We start from the raw sequence: 20,529 nt of genomic DNA on the forward strand, positions 1-20,529 counted from the left end.
GGATGGAGGGTGAGGCTCAGGTACTTTCTCCACCGGTGTAGAAATAACTGAAGTTCTTGTAGAATCCATTACATCTTAATTTCCAAGACTTTTTCACAGAGATAATGGAGAAAGAAATGATTCACTCCTAACATCCACATTCCATCTCAAATCTGTTTTTAGAAGAATGATTCTGAATCCCCCCTTCTCCCACACAAACACTTTTGCATTTGTCTGACCCTCTTAAAATGTTTGAGTATGATGAAAGACAGAGTTGTCTGGGTATATTCTGTGTCTGCAGGGGTGTGTGATGGAGCATTTGCTTCTTCCAAGGCTGGGGGTTTATGTGTAATTTAGTGTGTGCGTGTGCATGTGTATGAGTGAAATCATGGAATGTGCGTGTGCACAGCAGTGACAATATAAAAGATTGTATAGATACTGTGGTATGTGTAAAATCATGTGGGCCTATGTAGGTGAAGGATTATAATTTTTTTTTTTTTTTTTTTAAGTATACCACTTTGGATTGTGTAGCCTCCTCTTACTTCTGTGATTGATTTCACGAGGGTAATGGTGCGTAAAAGCGCTGGTGAGATCTGGGGGCGCCTCCTCGTCTGACGTCAGAGAGAGAGTTTAAAAAGCGGGGAGCCGGTGGAGAGCACACAAGCCGCTTTAGGAGTGGCGAGTTTCAGAGCTATCGCTGCTGCCTGCGGATCCTCTCCTAGAGTTTGACCAACCGTCCTCTCGCTTGGCTTCCCCGGCGCGGAGATGCTGTCCTGCCGCCTCCAGTGCGCGCTGGCCGCGCTGTCCATTGTCCTGGCTCTGGGCGGTGTCACCGGCGCGCCCTCGGATCCCCGACTCCGTCAATTTCTGCAGAAGTCCCTGGCTGCTGCCGCGGGGAAGCAGGTAAGGAGACTTCCTCGACGTCTTCCCCTCCCTCTCCCGAATCCCTCAATCTTCTCTTAGCCTTTACCCTACCCCTTTGGGTGGATTTAGGAGGTGCTCCTGAAGAGTTTCGGTGCTCTTCTGGGTCCCTCAGCTCCCAAAGCTCTCAGGAAAACTTTCGAAGTCCAGAATCTCCTCTTATCTATCTTTTTTCCTGGTCAGCGCGGTCGGTCACAGTTCAGGTAAGTTCTCTGGCATTCAAGAAAATCCCAAGACCCGGGTAGCTGAGCAGGAAGGGATGAGGCAGCCATCCCGCAGGGCTGAACGCGGAGGTGCTGGCCCAGGTGCTGAAAAAGAGCGGCCCTCTGAAGGCTCCCTTCCTGAGGAGTTCCTCCCTCCACGTTGCTAAAGGGCACCCTGCAGACAAAACACAGTATGTTTAAGATTGTGAAAGATCTCGTTCTCCACAGTTAACTTAGCAAAAACGGTAAGAACAATTTCAGTGCGTAGCTCATGAGCTGGGAATTGAAATTGAATTAAACTGTTGGCACTGTATTATCTTTGCAAAACTGTATTAACAATCTTCTATTTGTGTGTATGCATGTGTTACATCTATAGAGGCAGGAAGCACGCAGAAACATTTGAGTGTTTTTAGTGTATCTGTGTAACTCGGTGATTATAGCAACTACCCTTATTTTTATATCCTCAACTGATTTTAACTGTGCAAAAGTGAACAGCTGTGAAAATTGGGTTGGGGGTGTAGCTGAATCTGCTTCCCAAGTTAGGCTTTGCCATTTCTTTTTCTCCAGCACCCACCATCATCCCCATCCCTTCTCTCTATATCCTTTCTACCCTCTACAGGAACTGGCCAAGTACTTCTTGGCGGAGCTGCTGTCTGAACCTAACCAGACAGAGAACGATGCCCTGGAACCTGAAGATTTGTCCCAGGCTGCTGAGCAGGATGAAATGAGGCTGGAACTGCAGAGATCTGCTAACTCAAACCCTGCCATGGCACCCCGAGAACGCAAAGCTGGCTGCAAGAATTTCTTCTGGAAGACTTTCACATCCTGTTAACTTTATTAATTATTGTTGTCCATACAAGACCTCTGATTCCTTTCCTCCAAACCTCATCCCTCTTCCCTAATCCCCCAGTCCTCAGCAAGACCCTTGAATTAGAAATTGAAGACTGTAAATACCAAATAAAATTATGGTGAAATCATGAAAAACAAAAATTTGATTTCTCATTGTGTATCTTTTTGTTCAATAATATGGGATTAGTTTCAGTTGTGATTTCAGTCAAGTTACTTGATTTAGGCACTTGAAATCTCACGGACATAATATTTAAAATTCGCTGTGGTAATAAAGGTTCTGTCCTAAATGGAAAGCCTTAGAGTTTGGGTCATTTCAAACAAATAATTTCAAATAACTCTATGAATTCTAACTTTAACTCAGTGGCAATTATTGGGTAAGGCTGCAGCAAATACCAATTGCATATTAAATACAATTAAAATTAGATATTGAAATGAGTATTTATGGGTAAATGGATAAGCAGGCTGAAATATCCAACTATCCACCAGGCTAATATGTAAAACACATGAAAAATGGAATGGAGGAATCATTTAGAAGCTGAGGGAAAGAAGCTGGCTTAAATAGCTAAAATGAAGTATTGAGTCTTTAAAAAATTGTTTCTTATTTGTGGACATTTATCTACAGAAACACCACTGCCTTTATATCTTCTTTGACAATCCTCTCCATAACTGAACAAAGCTACCCATGTTTTAAAAGGAAGCTCTTAAATTTTTTTCTCAGGGGAAAATATTACTTTTGTTCTAAATTTGCAGATGAGAGTAGTATGGGTTGCAAAAAACATGTGTATTAGTTTACTCCGTAAATGCTATCTATTGAAGGTATCGGAGCACAACATTGTAATTGCAGGGTAATTGAAGAAGAGATCTCAAGCCTTTTCTTGATTGATCAGAGAAAGTATCAAATAAAAATGCAAACTATAATAAAAACACTCAATACATGCTAATTATTATTATTACTATTATAATGACATACTGAATAGTACCACTCAAGACAGAGATTAAAACATTGCTAATTTAACTCACAGAGACTCTAAATATATGTCCCTTCAGGAAAGCCTGTTTTAACTATCAACTGTATTTCTGAATAGCTGCAATAGAACAATAAATCCAATATAAATACATAAACTCAATATAGATCCCCATAGTGTGAGCTTACTGATGGCAGTGTATAAACATCTAAGAGGGACTTTATAGAAAATATTTCTGTTGGACAACATACATTTTAATATGAATGTAGCTTAGCAGAATTAATTCCCGAACAGCTGATCAAACAAGAGAGAATCCAAGCCACTTTACTAATCTCTGTGAAAATAGAAGACCCTTTGAGGTTCTGGTGCATCTTTTATTTACAAGACATTTAGGAGGGAATTAATGTGTGTCCACTTAGGAGATCTGTCTGCGTTAAATGCCTTATGTACATCTGGTTACCAATCAACTCAGTGAAGTAATAGAATCACATTATTATGATTAAAGCACAGAAGAGAATACAACTTAATTGTTTTCTTTGCAGTGCATAGATTGTATGAGTGCCTGGGGATCTTAACTTTCTAGTATCATCTTCAGTTGTCAATTCCCAACAGCAGTATGAAAATAATTGGCAAGAATTATGCATTCGTGAGCCTACATATATATTTATTCTTTATTTAAAGCCTAAACAGAATGGAGCATTTGATCAAGGTTAATTATCTTTCAGCCTCAGTTTTCCCACCTTCACAAGCAGAGGGTTGTACTGGGAAGGAGAGTCATATCCCTTCCAGATGTGACTGACATCCTGTACTTCAACACTGACAAATGTGCCAGAGAGGTACTGAGTTTTTACATTTTAATTAATAAATGGAATATAGCTCTTTTTTAATATATGGAAGTTTTTATCTTTTACTTCCTATCTAGTTCATTTGCATTCTTTCTATGTTTGATTCACTGAAAGAGTCTAGCATTCCAGCCTGTTTACCAGCTAGCCATAATGAAACATTTAGGTTATATTTTCCTTCCTCCCTGCTACAGCCACAGACTTCAGCAATCCTCAACAACCCGCTACTTCTAATAACGGGAGGGCTTGAGTAAGGTACTCCTCCTTTCTGGACCTTAGTTTCCCCATCTAAAAATAGGCATACTAATGGAACCCATTCCTTAGAGTTATGAGGATTCAGTAGACCATGTATTATTGGAAGTTCGTAGTGCATAATAAGTAGTGGTAAATATTGAATGTTAATGGTGCTAATTTTGTTGTCACTGGGCTATGCTTCCCAGCTCCTCTTTCTTTATGTTTGCTGTGTCTTGTCATTTCCACAGGTCCAAATGTAACCCAACTGTCAAGATTTATTTTATATTCTTGCTTCATAAAATTCTTTCTTTATGCCCTCGGTTGGGATAGCTCCTTTCTCTGAGTACTGAACCTGCATCTCTTCCATGGTGTTTATTTATCCCTTCTTACCCTTTATCATTACAGTATGAATGTAGGTAGGAGAATAAATATTTGTGTGTAAACTTCCAGTGAGTAGATATATATCTGGTTCATAAGTATAGTTCACTCAGTATCTCATAGAATGTTTTGTACATAGTAGGTTCTCAGTGTTCATTAAAGAATAAATGGTCCATGAGGAATCTTAAGTGACACAAATCTCTATTTACTAGGTGACAACATTCTTTCTTAATGCTTTAGTTGGCAGGGGAAAGTGACATTACTGGCTATTCTATGTGATGCTTGTATGACACCAGAAAGATACAGCATATGGTTTTGATTTTAATAGCCATAGCAGCATGTGATTAGCAGACCCATCCATTTTGGAAGCTTCAATTAGTTTAGCTTTCTTTCTCTCTCTCTATCTCTCTTTTTTTTTTTTTTTAAAGATTTTATTTGTTTATTTGACAGGCAGAGATCACAATAGGCGGAGAGGCAGAGAGAGAAAAATAGGAGGGGAAGCAGGCTCCTCACCGAGCAGAGAGCCTGTGTAGGGCTCCATCCCAGGACCCTGGGATCATGACCAGAGCTGAAGGCAGAGGCTTTAACCAACTGAGCCACCCAGGCACCCCAAGTTCAGCTTTCTTTAACCATATTACAAAGTTCCCCAGTTAGGCTGTTTTATTGACCAACCATTGGGCTTGCATTTACCAAGAAAAGATTCACCAACACTTCTTTCACATTTGTGATTTCAAGATCATGCACATTCATTTTTGATTCTAATGCAGGACCAATTTTTTTGGCTTTGGCTCAGACTATAATCAATATACAGACAATTCTATTTTATGGTGACATAAAATAAACCTTTAATTCTAAATGTCAGACACGGAAGAGGGCTCAAAGGTCATCCGGTCCTCACTATTCATTTTATTGAAGGCTAACATAAGGAGAGGTGAAATTATGTTCCAAAGCTATCTAGAGAGTACCAAAGATGAAGAGATGGGGCAGAGATGGGGCAAAGCCTAAATCCCCCCTCTCTAACCTCTTATTCTACTACACTTCCCCTAAGTAATCTGCACATCTAAATAATTGGTGTATTTCTGATGTGAGTGGTAACTCTATCCCTGAAATTTCTTCACCTTCAGCTATGCAGCAGGCCTGCATCTGAGAGAGAACAAGGCAATTGATACAAAATAGCTTCCTATAATTATAGAAAGACATAGGAAGAAACAGTTAACAGTATTGATGAAGGGGAAAGAAAACTCAAAGGAGACAGTCTTTCACTTAATTAGCCCCCAAAAGCAAACAATGAATCTGTCTCAGAATGGAGATGCCAGGGCTGTCCCAGCAAATGGTGGGAGTCTCACTCACACCAAGGAGATGGAGTCGGGCCTGGACAGGCTGTCTTCAGAGAAGTCAGGAGCCATACCTACAAGACTAGGCAGCATAAACTTCAAGGACCACCCCAAATTCTTTAGGAGTGAAAATGAGTACTTTGATTCCAGAGATGCAGTTTTTCATTACCTAGAATGTTTCTCCATGTCAAGGGCTTGCTGGAGACTGGGAGAGAATTTTTATGGTGAGGTCTCTGTTTTCAAGGAACTGAGTCTAGTAGGTAAGACATATTCATTAAAAGTGACCAAATACTATAATGGAAGTTCACCTAGAGTACTAGGAAAGAAAGGAGGTGTCAGCTACTCCCTCTTTTCTTTCTTTAAGTTATTCTTCTTATTAGTTTTTAAATTATGGTTTGAAAGTCTAAATGCTTTTATTCTAGATGGAATTAATAAATTATAGGTCTAATGATATAAGGCACACTTTCGCAACATGATCTCAGTTAGTTTGAAAGTGTTAATACTCTTTTACGTATGAAGAGGCCGAGATCAGAGAGTTTAAGTAACTTGCCCAAAGATGTCACCAGCTGGTTTTTGGTGGAGTGGGAACCCGGTTGCCTGATTTCCAATCCAGTGCGCTCCCCACTGTATCTTAGGGGAAAGAAGTGAATTCCAGGGAAATCATGACTTGCTGGGCAAATTAAGAGCAGATCAGTTCCCGACCATCTAAATATAGCTCTCCTGTATATAACACACATGGGTATTACTTCTTTGTTATTGTCAGAGGAGAAATGGATTTAGGTTCTGGGGTTGAGATTTGGTTCTGTGACCTGATTAGGGGCACTGTTTCCAAGGAACTGTTTGCAATCTTTCCTTTCACATGTTTAACGTCATTGTTGTAGTTTTGTTAAGTGAATGAATAAACAAACAAATGAAATTCACAACCTCAGCTTGAAGCACTCCTTTTTCTACTCAATTCCTCATACACAGGTTTCACAGCAACTCAGGCTTGGGCATTTTTCGCCTGAAGCAATTACAAATCTATTAGTCCCGGTCTTTATTCTACAAGCCATGAAATCTGCCTCACTTATGACTAGGTTGTGGCCATATCTTCCTACCTCTGCTCTTGTATGTATATCTTGTGAAAAGTGGTCTTGAGGCTGGGATTTGCAGACCTGAGAAATTTCATTGAAATGTACAAATGAGGTCAACTTTTGCTAAGTAGGCTTTTATGCCACTGAAGCTGATACAGCTCTCAAGGTCTCAGATAAATATTCTAGGTCACGTAAGTACTCTGTTTCCTATGTTTCACACGTCCCTGGAATAGGGTCCATTAAGATGCTGAAATTGTTATCGAGATATGAAATAGTTTTATTTAAAAAAAGCAATATTTCAAGGAAATTCAGGCTTTTAAAGTAGAGTTCAAATAGTTAAGAAAGATAATGCATTCCCAGTTAATTGCTGGTTAATTATATCTTTCTTGTATAAAAATATAAAAGTACATTTTCAGTTCCAATGCTACATTAGGTCAGATGGCACACTTTAGGAAAGAACGCATTAAATTATGCTAGAATTGGCCCCAGCAAAAATTTATTGACTACAAAATACACATTAAGAAAATCAAGATTTACAAATTTAACTAGAACATAGCTCTTCCTTCCTTTTTTTCCCATCAACATTCTCCCACTCACTCCCCAAAACAAGGACAAAAGGCAATGATTTTACCAGACTTCTCCCCAACATCTTCATCATCATTTTCGTTTGTTATTATACATGTAACAGCATGGTGTACTCACAAGACCACTCAAGGTCTGTAACCTTCACAGTGTCTTCTGGAGCTTCCTGGCTCTCATGCTTTTCCTCTCTTGTGATTTACCAAAACATGTATTTATGGATCACCTGTTTGTCATTGGAGGGGGCAGATTCCTGATGTCGCTACTGCTGTCCTTCTTTTCCTCCCCAGTCCTTCTCTGATGCCTATTCCCTTCCTGACAGTAGCATCCTGAATTGTTTTGGTGTACTGTCTCCTGTGCTTGTCAGCCAAATTGGACAAGATCAACTCCACTTCCAGCTCGGTATTGATCCTAGAATGGATTAAGTCTTTTAGTATGTACCATCCCATGGTCCTAGACATTGGTTCATGGCTAGGCACATGGCCAATCACAGTAAATCTTAAGACTCTTTTGGGCACTGTTGGGACATATTTTTCTGCTGATTATGTATAAAGAAGGATGAAAGCTTCTGTCAATCATATTGAGACTGGCAGTGCTGTCTGAAGGTCTGCGTTGCAGAAGGCACAGTACAGTCATGTAAGGACACTGAGTCATTGGTGTCTTTGTCAAAGTATAGTATTAAGCTTATCCCAAACAATAACAACAACAACAACATTTTTATTGTACTTATCATATGTATGATCTAATAAATTCTCCTAATTTTTAAAAAAGAGTTTAGTTTTCCTTTATTTTAACCAAGACTTTCTTATATAGACATTAATGCTACCTCATATTGTTAGCTGTGTGTGTGTGTGTGTGTGTGTGTTTGTGTGTCTGTGCATGTGCATGCATGCACACTTGTATGATTCCATGGTTATGTCTTTGTTTATGTATCTGTAGCTATTTATGTTTTTTGCTTATCCTAACTTGCCTATTAAAATAAAAATTCTGAGAGGAAAACGTTTAGACTCTACTCGACTGTGTCTTCTTGGAACCCCATTATGTCACAGGCTTATACCAGCTTCTTAACAGATATTGTTGATAATAAAGGTGAGAGTTCGTTACAGTTCCTTAATCCTTTTTAATTTATTTAAGTATTAAACAAATGTTATCTCATTAAATATTCATACATTTTACAATTCATAAACTAGGCATTAGGGCAAAATTTGTACCTCTGCTTTTTTACAAATATAAAAACTGTTGTTCAGAGTGTTTGAGTAACTTGGCCAAAGCCACAGATAACTCTCATGACAGAGCTTAAAATTAAAAGTAGCTCCTCTGACAAATCAAGTAAAGCTGCTCAACCATTTCAGTTTTAGGGACACTCTGATCAATTAAGCAATTTTCAAGATCTCTGAAGATCAAACTTCCTTGATTTCTGCTCTCATTCTGCTGCTTGTTATGGTAGGCACAAGTCCACTGCATTGTCCCGCATGTCCCAGGATCTCACCCCACTCACTGGATTCAGGGAGTCCAACTGTCATCTTCTCATGGACTGTAAGTAGGAGGTGAATGAGTGATATTACATGAAAAAATCACTGTAGTATTCTGACCTAGTGTCCTTATTTTATCTACTCTCTTGACTTAGGGCTTCACTAGGAACTCCTTAATTCCTCTGACTTGAGAAGTATACCATGCTGGGGATGAGAACACTGTTGACCATAACTTGAAGCCTTCCCTGAGGAGGGTCTACCATCCTAGGTAACATTATATTTGCTTTTCTAAAATTGCCAAGTCATTACCATTAATGTACTATTTATTTTGCATCCTGCTGAGTGGCTATCATACTGCAGAATGTGCGTGTGTGTGTGTGCGCGCGCACACGCAGGCCTGCACGCATGTGTGTCTGCAATTTTTTAGATGATGAGTTCTTTCAATTTACAAAATATTTATTGATAGTCTATTTGCTAGGTGGAAGCTATAAAGATTAAGCTAAAGATCTCCATCCTTAGGCAGTTTAAAGTCTGAATGCATATTCACTGGTAAGTAGCTATATGATGAGACATTGGTCTGCAAAATGTGGCTCTGGGCCAGGAACATTAGAATTACCTGGTAACTTGTCCAAAATGCAAACTCTTGGACTCAGCCCCAGGTATACTGAGTCAGAAATTGGGGGAATGTGTCCGAAAGTTTGTATTTTAACAAGCCCTCCAGACAATTCTGATACACACTAAATTTTGAGAACCAGTAAGGAAAAAAGAGGCTTGAATGTATTAGGCGAGTCACCTTGATAAAAATATTGAATTTTTAATTTTTAATTTTAATTTTTATTATTATTATTTTTAAAGATTTAATTTATTTATTTGACAGAGAGAGAGCTCACAAGTAGGCAGAGAGGCAGGCAGAGAGAGAGGCGGAAGCAGGCACCCTGCCAAGCAGAGAGTCCAATGCGGGGCTCGATCCCAGGACCCTGAGATCACGACCTGAGCCACCCAGGTGCCCGCCAAATATTTAATTTTTAAATTTTTAAATTCCATTCCAACATTTTTATCAAATAAATTCACACATGAAGTTGAGGTTCCTTTTTATTATTTTTTTTTTTGCAATTATATTCTCTTTCTTCTCTCTCCTTTTATAGATAAACACTATCATCAATTCAGTGTTTACTCTTTCTGCCCATGGTTTTAGATTTTTACCATGAATGCAGAAAATCATAAATAATATGTTGTGTTGCTTTGTGTTTTAAACACCTTTATGAATAATAGCTTACATATTTTTGAAAGCCTACAATTGTCTTTTTCAGTCATTTTAACTTCTGCATAGTATTTCATTGCATAAATTTATCAGAACAATTTATGCATTCCCCTATTGATAAACATTTAACTTTTTCCAAATTTGTGCAGGGGAGAGAAGCTGTTGTTGTCTTTAGATCTTTCTTGGTGTTATGAGACTGGGTGATCTCTCTTTACCAAAGAAAAAAACTAAAAGCAAAATAATTCTGCTGGCCTCCCAGTCCCTGTCATTAAGCTATAAGGATTCCGTGCTTCTGGGAAACTTTAACATTATAATTTGTTACATTTAAAAATTTGTATGTATAATGAAGTCAGTCTCCTTATTGCCGCTCTGTCTTTATTCATCCCATCAAGATTAGGCCACACTGAAATTGCTTCTTCGGAAATTGACTATAAAGAGAATGCTCTGCATCTCAGCAGGTGTTTCAAACTCCCTTGATTCCTATTAGTGTAAGTTCCCATTAGGTAGTCCCAGGGAGACAGACAACTGAACAAATAAGACACTAGTTTTAAAAACCTGAAATATGCTATTTAATATTCTACCTGGAAGGAGCTGAATCAAGACACTGACCTAGGAGACTACACAGCAAAGGCTTTACTTGTCTGGGTTGTTTACTGGGGCTAGGCTATGACCATTATAACCCAAGGCTGTATTACCTGCTATCCCTCTTTGGGAGTCTGGCAAACTTATACCTGGTATATTTAATTGCTGTAGCAATCCTGACAGCATCCTAGTGGCTCACCAATGCCCTTCCAATTCTGGGTTGAGAACTGCCCCAGAGCCACATGTGGTTGGGACAACAGAGAATATTAGCATTCTCTGCCTATGTGCAATCCATCATTCAGAACCTGAACCTGTCCTAGGGGCTGTGTGCTAACCCATCATTCAATACTTGAACTTGCTCTACTATATATCTATCTACACGTCATCTATACTTTGTTTAAGTTCCCCTAGTGATGAAGGACTTACTGCCTCCTGAGGAACTTTGGGGCTAGACAGAGCAAATCTAATCACTACTTCAAAGAAAACCCTCTAAATTTTTGCAGGGAAACCCATGCTTTGGTCCCCTCACTATTCCCACATACTCTTTTCTCCCTCCTAGCCACCTCAATGCTTTCTCCTGCTCTTTTTTTTTTTTTTCTTTTGCATGTGACACGTACTCCAATTCTTTAACCAATCTGCACAAAGTTGAGTGTGGTCTATTTTTTTGTTTTTGTTTTCTGAGAGTAAGAAAATATTCTAAAGGGGTACCTGGGTGGCTCAGTCAGTTGATTGTCTGCCTTTGGCTCAGGTCATGATCCCAGGGTCTTGGGATTAAACCCCAGGTCAGACTCCCTGCTCAACAAGGAGTCTGCTTCTCCTTCTCCCTCTGCCCCTCCCCTTGGCTTGTGCTCCCTCTTTCTCTCACATAAATAAATAAAATATTTTTAAAGTGTTTTTTATTGTGTTCATCCGGCCAACATATAGTATATCATTAGTCTTTAAAAATGCAGTCTAAAGGTCTAGAAAAGAAGGATTTTAACTACAAAGATAAATGAATCAATTTATTTTTTCAACGGACTCTGGCTCATGGTACACTGCCTACACTGATTAGCTGTTGGTTGAAATGAAAGGTAATCTGCACTAGCTTTTGGTTCTATTATTATTACCAAATCATGGGAAGACGTTTCCCCAAACACTGAGGACTCTTATTTTATAAATGACAAAAGTGAGGTTTAAGGAGGAAAAGCATCATATTTAATGTTACATTCAGGATTAAAGCTTACTTCTCTTGATTTTTTTACTGGTACTCATTGCACCATCTTTCCAAAAGTACTCATAAGTACTAGTCAGACATACATTAACTCTAGAATTAATTACAGGAGCTAAGCTTTTCATAAATGGTGGAGCAGAGGCATGTGAGTGCTATTCCAAGGGGATAGATAGCAAATACGCAAAGGTGGGAAAATGCAGAATATGTTTCGAGAAAGATAAATCAGTTTTAAGATGTATTACTCTGTTCTAGAATTTTCCTTAGACCTCAAAGAACAGTTTAGGCTGCTGCTTGTTCATACTTTTTTGAGGTGGTTGATGCAGGGACACAAGTCTTTCTCTGTAATGAATGGAGGATAAATGAGTTCTGTTTTGAGAGAGTATGTGAGAATTTTTCAGTTTCTTTCTGAAACTAAGAAACATTTTTAGGGATAAAAATAAAAGTTTTTGCCATACTCTGCAACTCTAAAATGAAAATGAAATGTTGAAGTAGGCTGTCAAAATATTTTTTGAAAAGTCAACCTTAAAATTACTTCAAGTAAAAGCCAGAGAGCTATTTGGAAGGCTGATCTATTAGCATGTAGCCTTTTATTTCTCTAAATTTCTGGCTATTTTAGTCCTTTCCTTCTTCTTGTATTTGTCTTAATTTTTATGAAAAGTTGATCACTTGATAATATCTATGACAAATATAAAATTCAGGACAAAGCATTAATCAGAAGTTTAGGACTCAGGAGATGACCTATGGGGTCATCTAATGATTATATTAAAAGGAAGGTCTGTGTTTTATACAGGGAGAAAATAGCTGCCTTTTGAAATTTCCAACTAATACTGGCATGGACCGTAAGAGTTTACAGAGCACCTTTCATAAGTATCAATTCACTGATTAAAGATAAATGTGAGTGTCTTCCAGGTGTGAAGCTCTCTCTTAGTGGTAGAGATATACCTATGAATATGACATAGTTCCTGCCATCAGGAACTCATGTGCTTATGGGCAAAACACTCTTAAAAACGTAGCTATGACTAAATGTGATAGCAAACACAGGGATAGCTCACAAGCAGGAGCACATAAATTTGTTTCTAAGAAAGGGAGTATTGAAGACTTTGCAAAGGAGATCGGTCCTGAAAATGAGTAAAAATCTGTAAGATGAAAAATCGGAAGATGATTCAGTCAGAGGAAAAGCAGATGTTCAACACAATGATAAGTGACTTAGACTCATTTGGTGGCAAGTAAAAGAAACTCATTCTGTCTTGCTTAAACGAGAATGGAACTGTCTGATCGGGAGCCTGGGCATCCCACGATGCCAAGGCAGGTTACTGCCAAGTACATAACGGGATCGATTAAGAACAGAAAAAGAACCTGCTGAACTGTAGGTCTCTCATTTATAGCCTTTAATCTAAATTCTAAAATCCTAGTGAAGAATAAAAATCTGGCTAAGCTTGGGTTCAGAATCTATGCCAGCCTTACTAACATGACCAGAATGGGGAGATCACGTGGTACAAGATGGTGTCCAAGGCTCTCCACTGTGAGTGAAAGCGTCAAAGAAAAGGGCTTGAAGGCTGCAAACAGATTCTAACAGGGGTCTGCTACAAGCTTGTCTGAGACCTCTAATGAGAGTTAAGAATTTTGGTAATGCCAAAGAGTGGTATAGTGTGGAGTGTGTGTGTGTGTGTGTGTGTGTGTGTGTGTGTGTGTGTTAGTGGAGAAGGGGAGATCAAGGAACTTGAAGAGTTGGCATGAAGAACATTGTGAAACTGTTTGGCCCTTTTTGTGGTTTTTTTTTTTTTTTGGATGATGAGGGACTTTTACAAATTCTGAGAGTATGATGAGAACTGTGTTTGGGATAGTGATAGGTGGTGATGTAGAAGATGAATTGGTAGAGGATAAACTGAAAGAAGAGAAAGCAAGTTAGAGGTAGTGGGAATAGTTTAGGTAAGAGACAATCAGAGCCTTGACTAGACAACAGGGATGGAGAAAATGGTATGAAAGAAAGAAATTCAGGAGAAAGAAAGGAGAGAGTATTGTAGCCTACTCAATGCGACTAGAAGGAAGCTAACATGATTACTACTTTTTTAAAATTTCTATATAATTTTATTAATTTAAACAAATTAATCAGTTATGTAATGCTTTATTTACACAAATTCAATGATACCTGTATCTTCTGTGATTGGAATATTATAATTTAGCAGTATAAAATCTATAACTATCTGCCTTAAAAGTAAATATTTTAGAAAAGGAAGAGTGTAAAGTGGCTTGCTAGTCTAACTGTAAACCTTTACCAGTTAACAATTTTGAGTTACTAACAGGTAGAATAAGCTAAGAAAAACAAATCAAGCTTAAAGAATTAGGAAGAGAAAAACAAATCATTATTCACTTATGTATAGAAAATATAGGTTTTTTAAAAAAAATTATTTTCAGCATAACAGTATTCATTGTTTTTGTACCACACCCAGTGCTCCATGCAATCCGTGCCCTCTCTAATACCCACCACCTGGTTCCCCCAACCTTTATTCATTTATTTGACAGACAGAGATCACAAGTAGGCAGAGAGGCAGACAGAGAGAGAGGAAGAGAAGCAGGCTCCCCGCCGAGCAGAGAGCTCCATGCAGGCCCGATCCCAGGACCCTGGGACCATGCCCTGACGGCAGAGGCTTTAACCCACTGAGCCACCCAGGTGCCCCATGATTACTACTTTTTTGATGGAAGCAGCAGAGTAACAGAGGTGTCATTCCCCAAGACAACAACAGAGGAAGAGAAGCTTAGGGGAAGGAGGATAGGTTGCAGTGGGCATGCTGAGTTAAGGAAGGTGCTGAGGACAACCTGAGTGGGGAGGAGCAGAGAAGAAGACAGACAATCCCTCAGGAGGGAGTTCTGGGTTGGAGATCAGATTTGGGAGTCAAACTCATGGGTGGTCATTGATGCCAAGGAGAGAAATTTTCCCAGAAAAGTGTGCAGAGTCAGCAGAGAAGTGGGGCCAGCCTAGCCAGTTGTCTGAGGGGACCCCACAGTTGGAGGTGCACCAAAGGAAAAGACCTCAGAGAAGAGGTTGAAAGGAAAGGCCATGGAGGTGAGAAAACCAAAAAAGATGTGTGTCTTGGAAACAAGAATGAAGAATTTCTGGAGAGGGAATTTATCACCACCCTGTGCTATAGAACAGGTAGATTCGTTTTTGTTGGTTTAGTACAGTTGACACAGGATGTTACTTTTATTTCAGGTGTACAACTTAGGGATTTGACGAGCTTGTACATTATGCTGTGTTCACTGCAAGTGTAGCTGCCAGGTGTCCAGTTATATCCCTATGACAAGACATTGGTTATATTTCTTATGTTGTTAGGCCAGGTAGATTTTATTTTCCATTTCACAAAGAGGAAACTGAAATTTGGAGACTGAAATGACTCATCCAGATTTATACAGCTGATCAGCGTCAAAGATCAGACTAGAACTGACATTTTTTTTTTTCACTGTCAAGCCTGCTCTTTTTCAGCTGCACAACACCACAATAGGGCTCTGGCAGAGGAATTCCAGAGCTGCTACTAAACTCTCGTGGAAGGAGAGATGGGAGCCCAGGGGATGACCCAAACTGCAGAACAGGTGTGTGACTGCCACTGCCTTGCTCCTGCCAGGAGTGGGGTGGGAGTCCTAGGTGGCTGCAGGCAGCCGTGCCGGCCTCTCCTGGCAGACACCCCGTAGAGGCCAGCTCGGACTTAAGTGTGCCTGAGGCTGGGCCTCCGTTTCCTCTCCGGTAAAATGGCAGAGAGGCTAAAATGTTTAGTCTTCCATGTCTAATTTTATCATTCTTTTTTGTAACACAGCATATTGGGTTTTTCCTCACTGCAGAAAAGACACGTCCTTGTAAACTTTTGATTCTGCTCTTAAGCATGAGGATGAGAGGGGGTGAGAGGCCCTGAGGAGAAACCAGAGACCTTAACTTTAGAGATGCAGAGAATGCAAAGTTTTACCAGCTTCTATAAAACCATGAGTGGGTATGATGGGGAAACAGATGAGTTTGGTGAGGAGGCAGGGACTGGTGGAGTGGGAAGATGGAAAACAAATCAACTAGAGTGATAACAACAAAGAAAAGAGAGAAAAGGAAAAAAGGACAGAAGAAAAGAAGCCTCACTAATTAAAAATAGCTGAAACCCTGGAGATGCATTTAAAAGCAATCATGTTGGAATGTTCAAATTGAGAATAACAAAGAAATGGCTAGCAGACTCACTCCATACTCTGAGTGCCTTTTATAAAAAAATAAATAAACTGATATTAGAAAAAAGCTTTTCCATTTGCAAATTCTACCCTTGTTGCAGAACAAGAAAAACAGAAAACTTTCACATCATTTTCCTCTAGTCTTTGGGTGCTAAAATAAAAGGAGAATGAAATTAAATTCACTTTAAATGTTTTCCTCCCAGGCTGTAAAGCTGCTGGCGTCATTTATCTCGGGCCCGGCACTTACATAATCTGGGTGTCACGGGAGCCCTTGGAAGTCATTAAATAAAAAGAAGCCATCAAATAATAGAAAAGGAAAGCAATTAAAATGCTGGACCCAATAAGCCAGTCAGAAGTCTTGATTTAAATGCAACCCCAAGACCCAGAATATTAGACATGCAAGAGTAAGAGTATTCCAATAAGAAGGATAAAAGGAGTTTAAAAACAACAGCTCCCCAGGGGCAAGGTCATCTCTCTTTCTAGAGAGGAGGAATACCATGGCCAACCACAGCCTCTGGTAGCTCTCAGGCTCCCTGGGTGTTGGAGGGAACATAGGTATTGGGCAGGGTGAACACAGAGGGTCAAGATCTCAAATGGAGAGAGCCTGCAGAAATAGAATCTACTAGGCAAGAAGAATACATCTCAGCCTGGGAGCTGAGACTTAAGGGTGTGCCCTCCTCTGCCTCTCCTTTGTGTCTGGACTACCTGGTTCTGGGAGCGGGCTCTGGAGATCCTGTGACAAAGGGTCTCTACTAGAAAAGGCACTGGCTCAGACAAGTGGCTCTGTTTTGAAGTTACCCAGGAAACACAGGAACCTCCAAACATGCTCCAGAAGGTCGTCTTCATGGCTCCAACACTAAGACAGCATTCACCTGCTTCAGGATCTGATGGACTCCCTGGAGCCCCTGATCATCCCTGCATCTGCCCTTGGTTGTCCCTGAGACACTGGCTCATAGCCAGACATGCGACCAGAGCGTCTAGCATGTTACAGCACCATGTTTGCTATTTTCCACTCTTTCCAGGATAGGTTCAGAACAAGGAAAGACCACAGATTGTCACTAGGTTTAGAAGGGGGCTTTAAAGTCAAATCTAGGCTTTCCAGGAAGGGCACAAACTCTCAGATATGGGAGTGAGAGGTCCCACTGCACAGAGCTTTGGAGTGCTACTACCTGCTCATTGCCATAGTCTGGCCAGTGTGTCTGTTTGCCAAGTGGCTGTGCTGGACCTCCATGAGAATCTTACCTACTGCTGGAGTAGCCTTTGGAGATGCACTGGGAAAGAGGGTCTGCTGGCTTTCTGACCTAGAATCACATTGGTGGCCCTCAGATTAATTTTATTTTGGACAAGTGTGAGATTCATCACCCTTTTCTACTTCTTAGGGTGCCCCCTAAAGAAATCCAGGTCCTAATCCTTGGAATCCATGAATTTTTTTTTGTGTGTAACAAAAGGGACTCTGCAGATTTAATTAAGTTAAAGATATTGAGAAGGGAAGAACATCCTGAATTTTCTGGATGGGCCCTAAATGTAATTATAAGTTTCCTTGTAGGAAGGAGGCAGAAAAGATTTGACAGGGAGGAAAGCAAGGGGATACTGATGAAAGATGACAAGGTGCTGACTTTGCAGAGGAAGGAAGGAACCATGAGCCAAGAAATGCAGGTCTGAAAGCTGGAAAGGCTGAGACACAGGTTATAGCTACTGTAAGGAGCACTACCTCTCTGAGACTCTGATTTGACCCAGTGAAACTGATTCTGGACTTCTGATTTCCAGAACTAGAAGAGAATAAAATGTGTGTTTTCTTATTTATGGTAATTTTTCATTAGTTCATGGTTTCATTAGTTTCATTAATTCAAAGTTCATGGTAATTTTTCAGCAGACACAGGAAACAAATACAGGGCACTCCTGTCACTCTTGGTATTTTTTTTAGGCTGAAGGACAAATAGAAAAAAAGAAAGAAAGAAAGAAAGAAAACACTTTCAGCCCTGGGATTTAGACACACAGTTTCTAGTATCTGGGTTTTTGTTTCTGTCTCAATCTACACCAAATACACAATTTCTCTTTGCTTAAATACAAGTGAACATATTCACTGACCTCCATACCAGTCTGATTTAGAATATATGTATTTAGTAATAATACCCTGATGCATTTTATTAGTTTCTGATGGCAACATTAAAGAGAAAGCCCTGAGGCACAGGCTGCTCATTTCATTCTTTCTAGATGGCAGAAACAACTGCTATTCTTTCTGGATGGATGGCAGAAATGACTGGAAAAGACAGAACTTTCAGGGAGACCGGGAACTCTGTTGAGCTCCTCTTTTGTGGGACATAAGACCCCAGATTGATCACAAAATACCTTAAATCTTTAGGTTTCACTAGAGAAGGACTAGAATGTGCCATAAACATGCTCTTCTGCCTGTTTCTTGCTCTCATTCTCCGGGCTTCCCACATGAAGCTCGATCTCCTTGGCTGACCATGCCTGATGCTGGAGAGAACCCCAGTTCTAGAGGCTCAATACCAAGAACTAAGGACTAGGTTCTAGCTCAGACTTTGAGGGATGGATTTCAAAGGTTCTTAAGTCATTAGGCACATCTTGCCATCAAGGAAGGAGGTGGATATTGAAGGGAAGAACAGGGTCTGCATGAGAAGCAAGCTTTCAGCCTGAGTGCTCTCTGTGACTCAGGTAAGAAATGATTCCCCCAGAACTAGGCTAAAAACCTGTCAGCCTAAGGCTATTTCTTGGAGTAGAGAGACTTTGACCTCCCTCAAGTGTTCTTGATTCACAGGAGCACAAGTCTCCTTCTTCTAGCCTCTAGGGATTGTGGAAGCTATAGGCTCAGCTTTGGCTTCCAGCCTTTTGATTCAAAGATTGGCTCAAAGTTGGAGCCAGGGAACCTGCCTGGAACCTCATATTTTGACACAAAGAAGATATCCTAGAGTTTGGAGTTTTCCACAGCTGCTTGTCTCATGAGGCAGCCCCAAAGCCTGTGGTAACCAAATCTTATAAGGTGAGGTAGTCATTGGAAATAGAAGTCCTCTTTAGATTTAGACTTTAAATCTAAAGTACTGACTTAAAGCAGCTCTAAGATGACCAGGAAGATCATTCTGCATGTGTCATTACTATCCTCACATAATTAAATAAACCTTAGCTTTCAATTCAATTTTGCAGACAGTTTTTAACTCTAAGCCAACCTATCTCTCTTTGCCCCCTTTCTTTCTCTCCCTCTCCCTTGTTCCTTCTTTTTCTCTCTCATAGTTCTTGCAGCATTGGAAACCTGAAGAAACTTAAATGGTAGAATACATTGGACAGAAGGCCTTGTCTTCTATCCTTCAGATCTTGGAAATAAGGTCAAAGATTAGTTAGTGACAGAGTTAATTACTAGATTTTAGTATGAAATAATCTTTCTTTTGCATTACCACACTGCAGAGACTATCATTAAAATGACTTTTATTTTAATATCAGAGTGACCCTGTTATGTTCCAAGAATTTGTTGTCATAAAATCACTGGCTGCCCTACTTTGCTGTCATTAAATTCACAGGATAACCACCTGTCTTTGGGTTCTGTTTATTCTAGCCCTACATGGGCTTGCAGAAGCATGTCTTCTCATTGACTCTGTGGAGTCAATAATGAACCAGTAAGGAAAACACACACACACACACACACACACACACACACACACACACACACACAAACCAATAAGGTATTAACATATCTTGAATCTAAGAGATTCTTTAGTATCAGCAACTTGGATAAGTTTCAGAGTCCTGAGAATTTTTGTTGCTGTTGTTTGCTTGTTTTTCTATTTAAGAATCCACTGATAAAGTTAAAAGAGCACTGGACTTTAAACAACAGCACAGATCCTCTCATTTAATCCTTTCAACCTTATGAAATAAATATTACTACTTTACACTGAGGCTCAGCGAGGTTATGACAGAGCTGAGACAAGAATCCAGCTATATTTGACCTCAGAGCACTATATATTGTCATCAGCTCTACATCAGAAAAGAGTCGTTACTCTCAGGCATCTCTTCCTGTTGAACTTAGGTGGATCTAGGAGTGATATCCAGCACAGGCAAGTTTCTAGGGGGTCTTGTTGGATAGGGTCTGTAGGAAAACAATTTGATTAACATACTTATTGTAAATAATGGGAAATAAAGTTTAAGAGATGGAGAACCAATTGTAAGTCAGTTGGATACATTGGATTTGGTGTGAAATTAAAGCCATCTTTTAAATGGTCATGGGTAGAGGAGTAAGTACATAGGTCAGGGACTAAGCAAAAGTCCCAGTAGATGGGGAAGCCACTTCTAAAACCCCTCCCAGCATCCACTGGTTGAATTCAAGGCAACCTAATAGGACAGATATCCAAAATGATTGTTGGGTTGTGTAAGATTTGGAGGCCTGACCTCATGAGAGAAAAAAATCAAGAGACATTTTGGAGGGAAAAAATGACAG

General features: G+C 39.8%; 1 protein-coding gene across 1 annotated transcript; it reads left to right on the plus strand.

Annotated features, from left to right (window-relative positions):
- The first annotated feature begins 600 nt into the window (after positions 1–600).
- SST (somatostatin) lies at positions 601–2,098 on the plus strand. The gene is made up of 2 exons (XM_059163173.1): positions 601–882; positions 1,723–2,098. The coding sequence occupies exons 1-2, from the start codon at positions 745–747 to the stop codon at positions 1,933–1,935; spliced, it is 351 nt and encodes a 116-aa protein (XP_059019156.1). The 5' UTR covers positions 601–744; the 3' UTR covers positions 1,936–2,098.
- The last annotated feature ends 18,431 nt before the right edge of the window (positions 2,099–20,529 follow it).

The sequence above is a fragment of the Mustela lutreola genome, chromosome 2, assembly GCF_030435805.1.
Source record: "Mustela lutreola isolate mMusLut2 chromosome 2, mMusLut2.pri, whole genome shotgun sequence".
NCBI classification, from domain to species: domain Eukaryota; kingdom Metazoa; phylum Chordata; class Mammalia; order Carnivora; family Mustelidae; genus Mustela; species Mustela lutreola.

Excerpts from the sequence above, each read along its gene's own strand:
- SST (XM_059163173.1), top strand. The coding sequence starts at position 745 with ATGCTGTCCTGCCGCCTCCAGTGCGCGCTGGCCGCGCTGTCCATTGTC. Across the intron at positions 883-1,722 it reads CTGCTGCCGCGGGGAAGCAG|GAACTGGCCAAGTACTTCTT; the intron begins GTAAGGAGACTT and ends TACCCTCTACAG.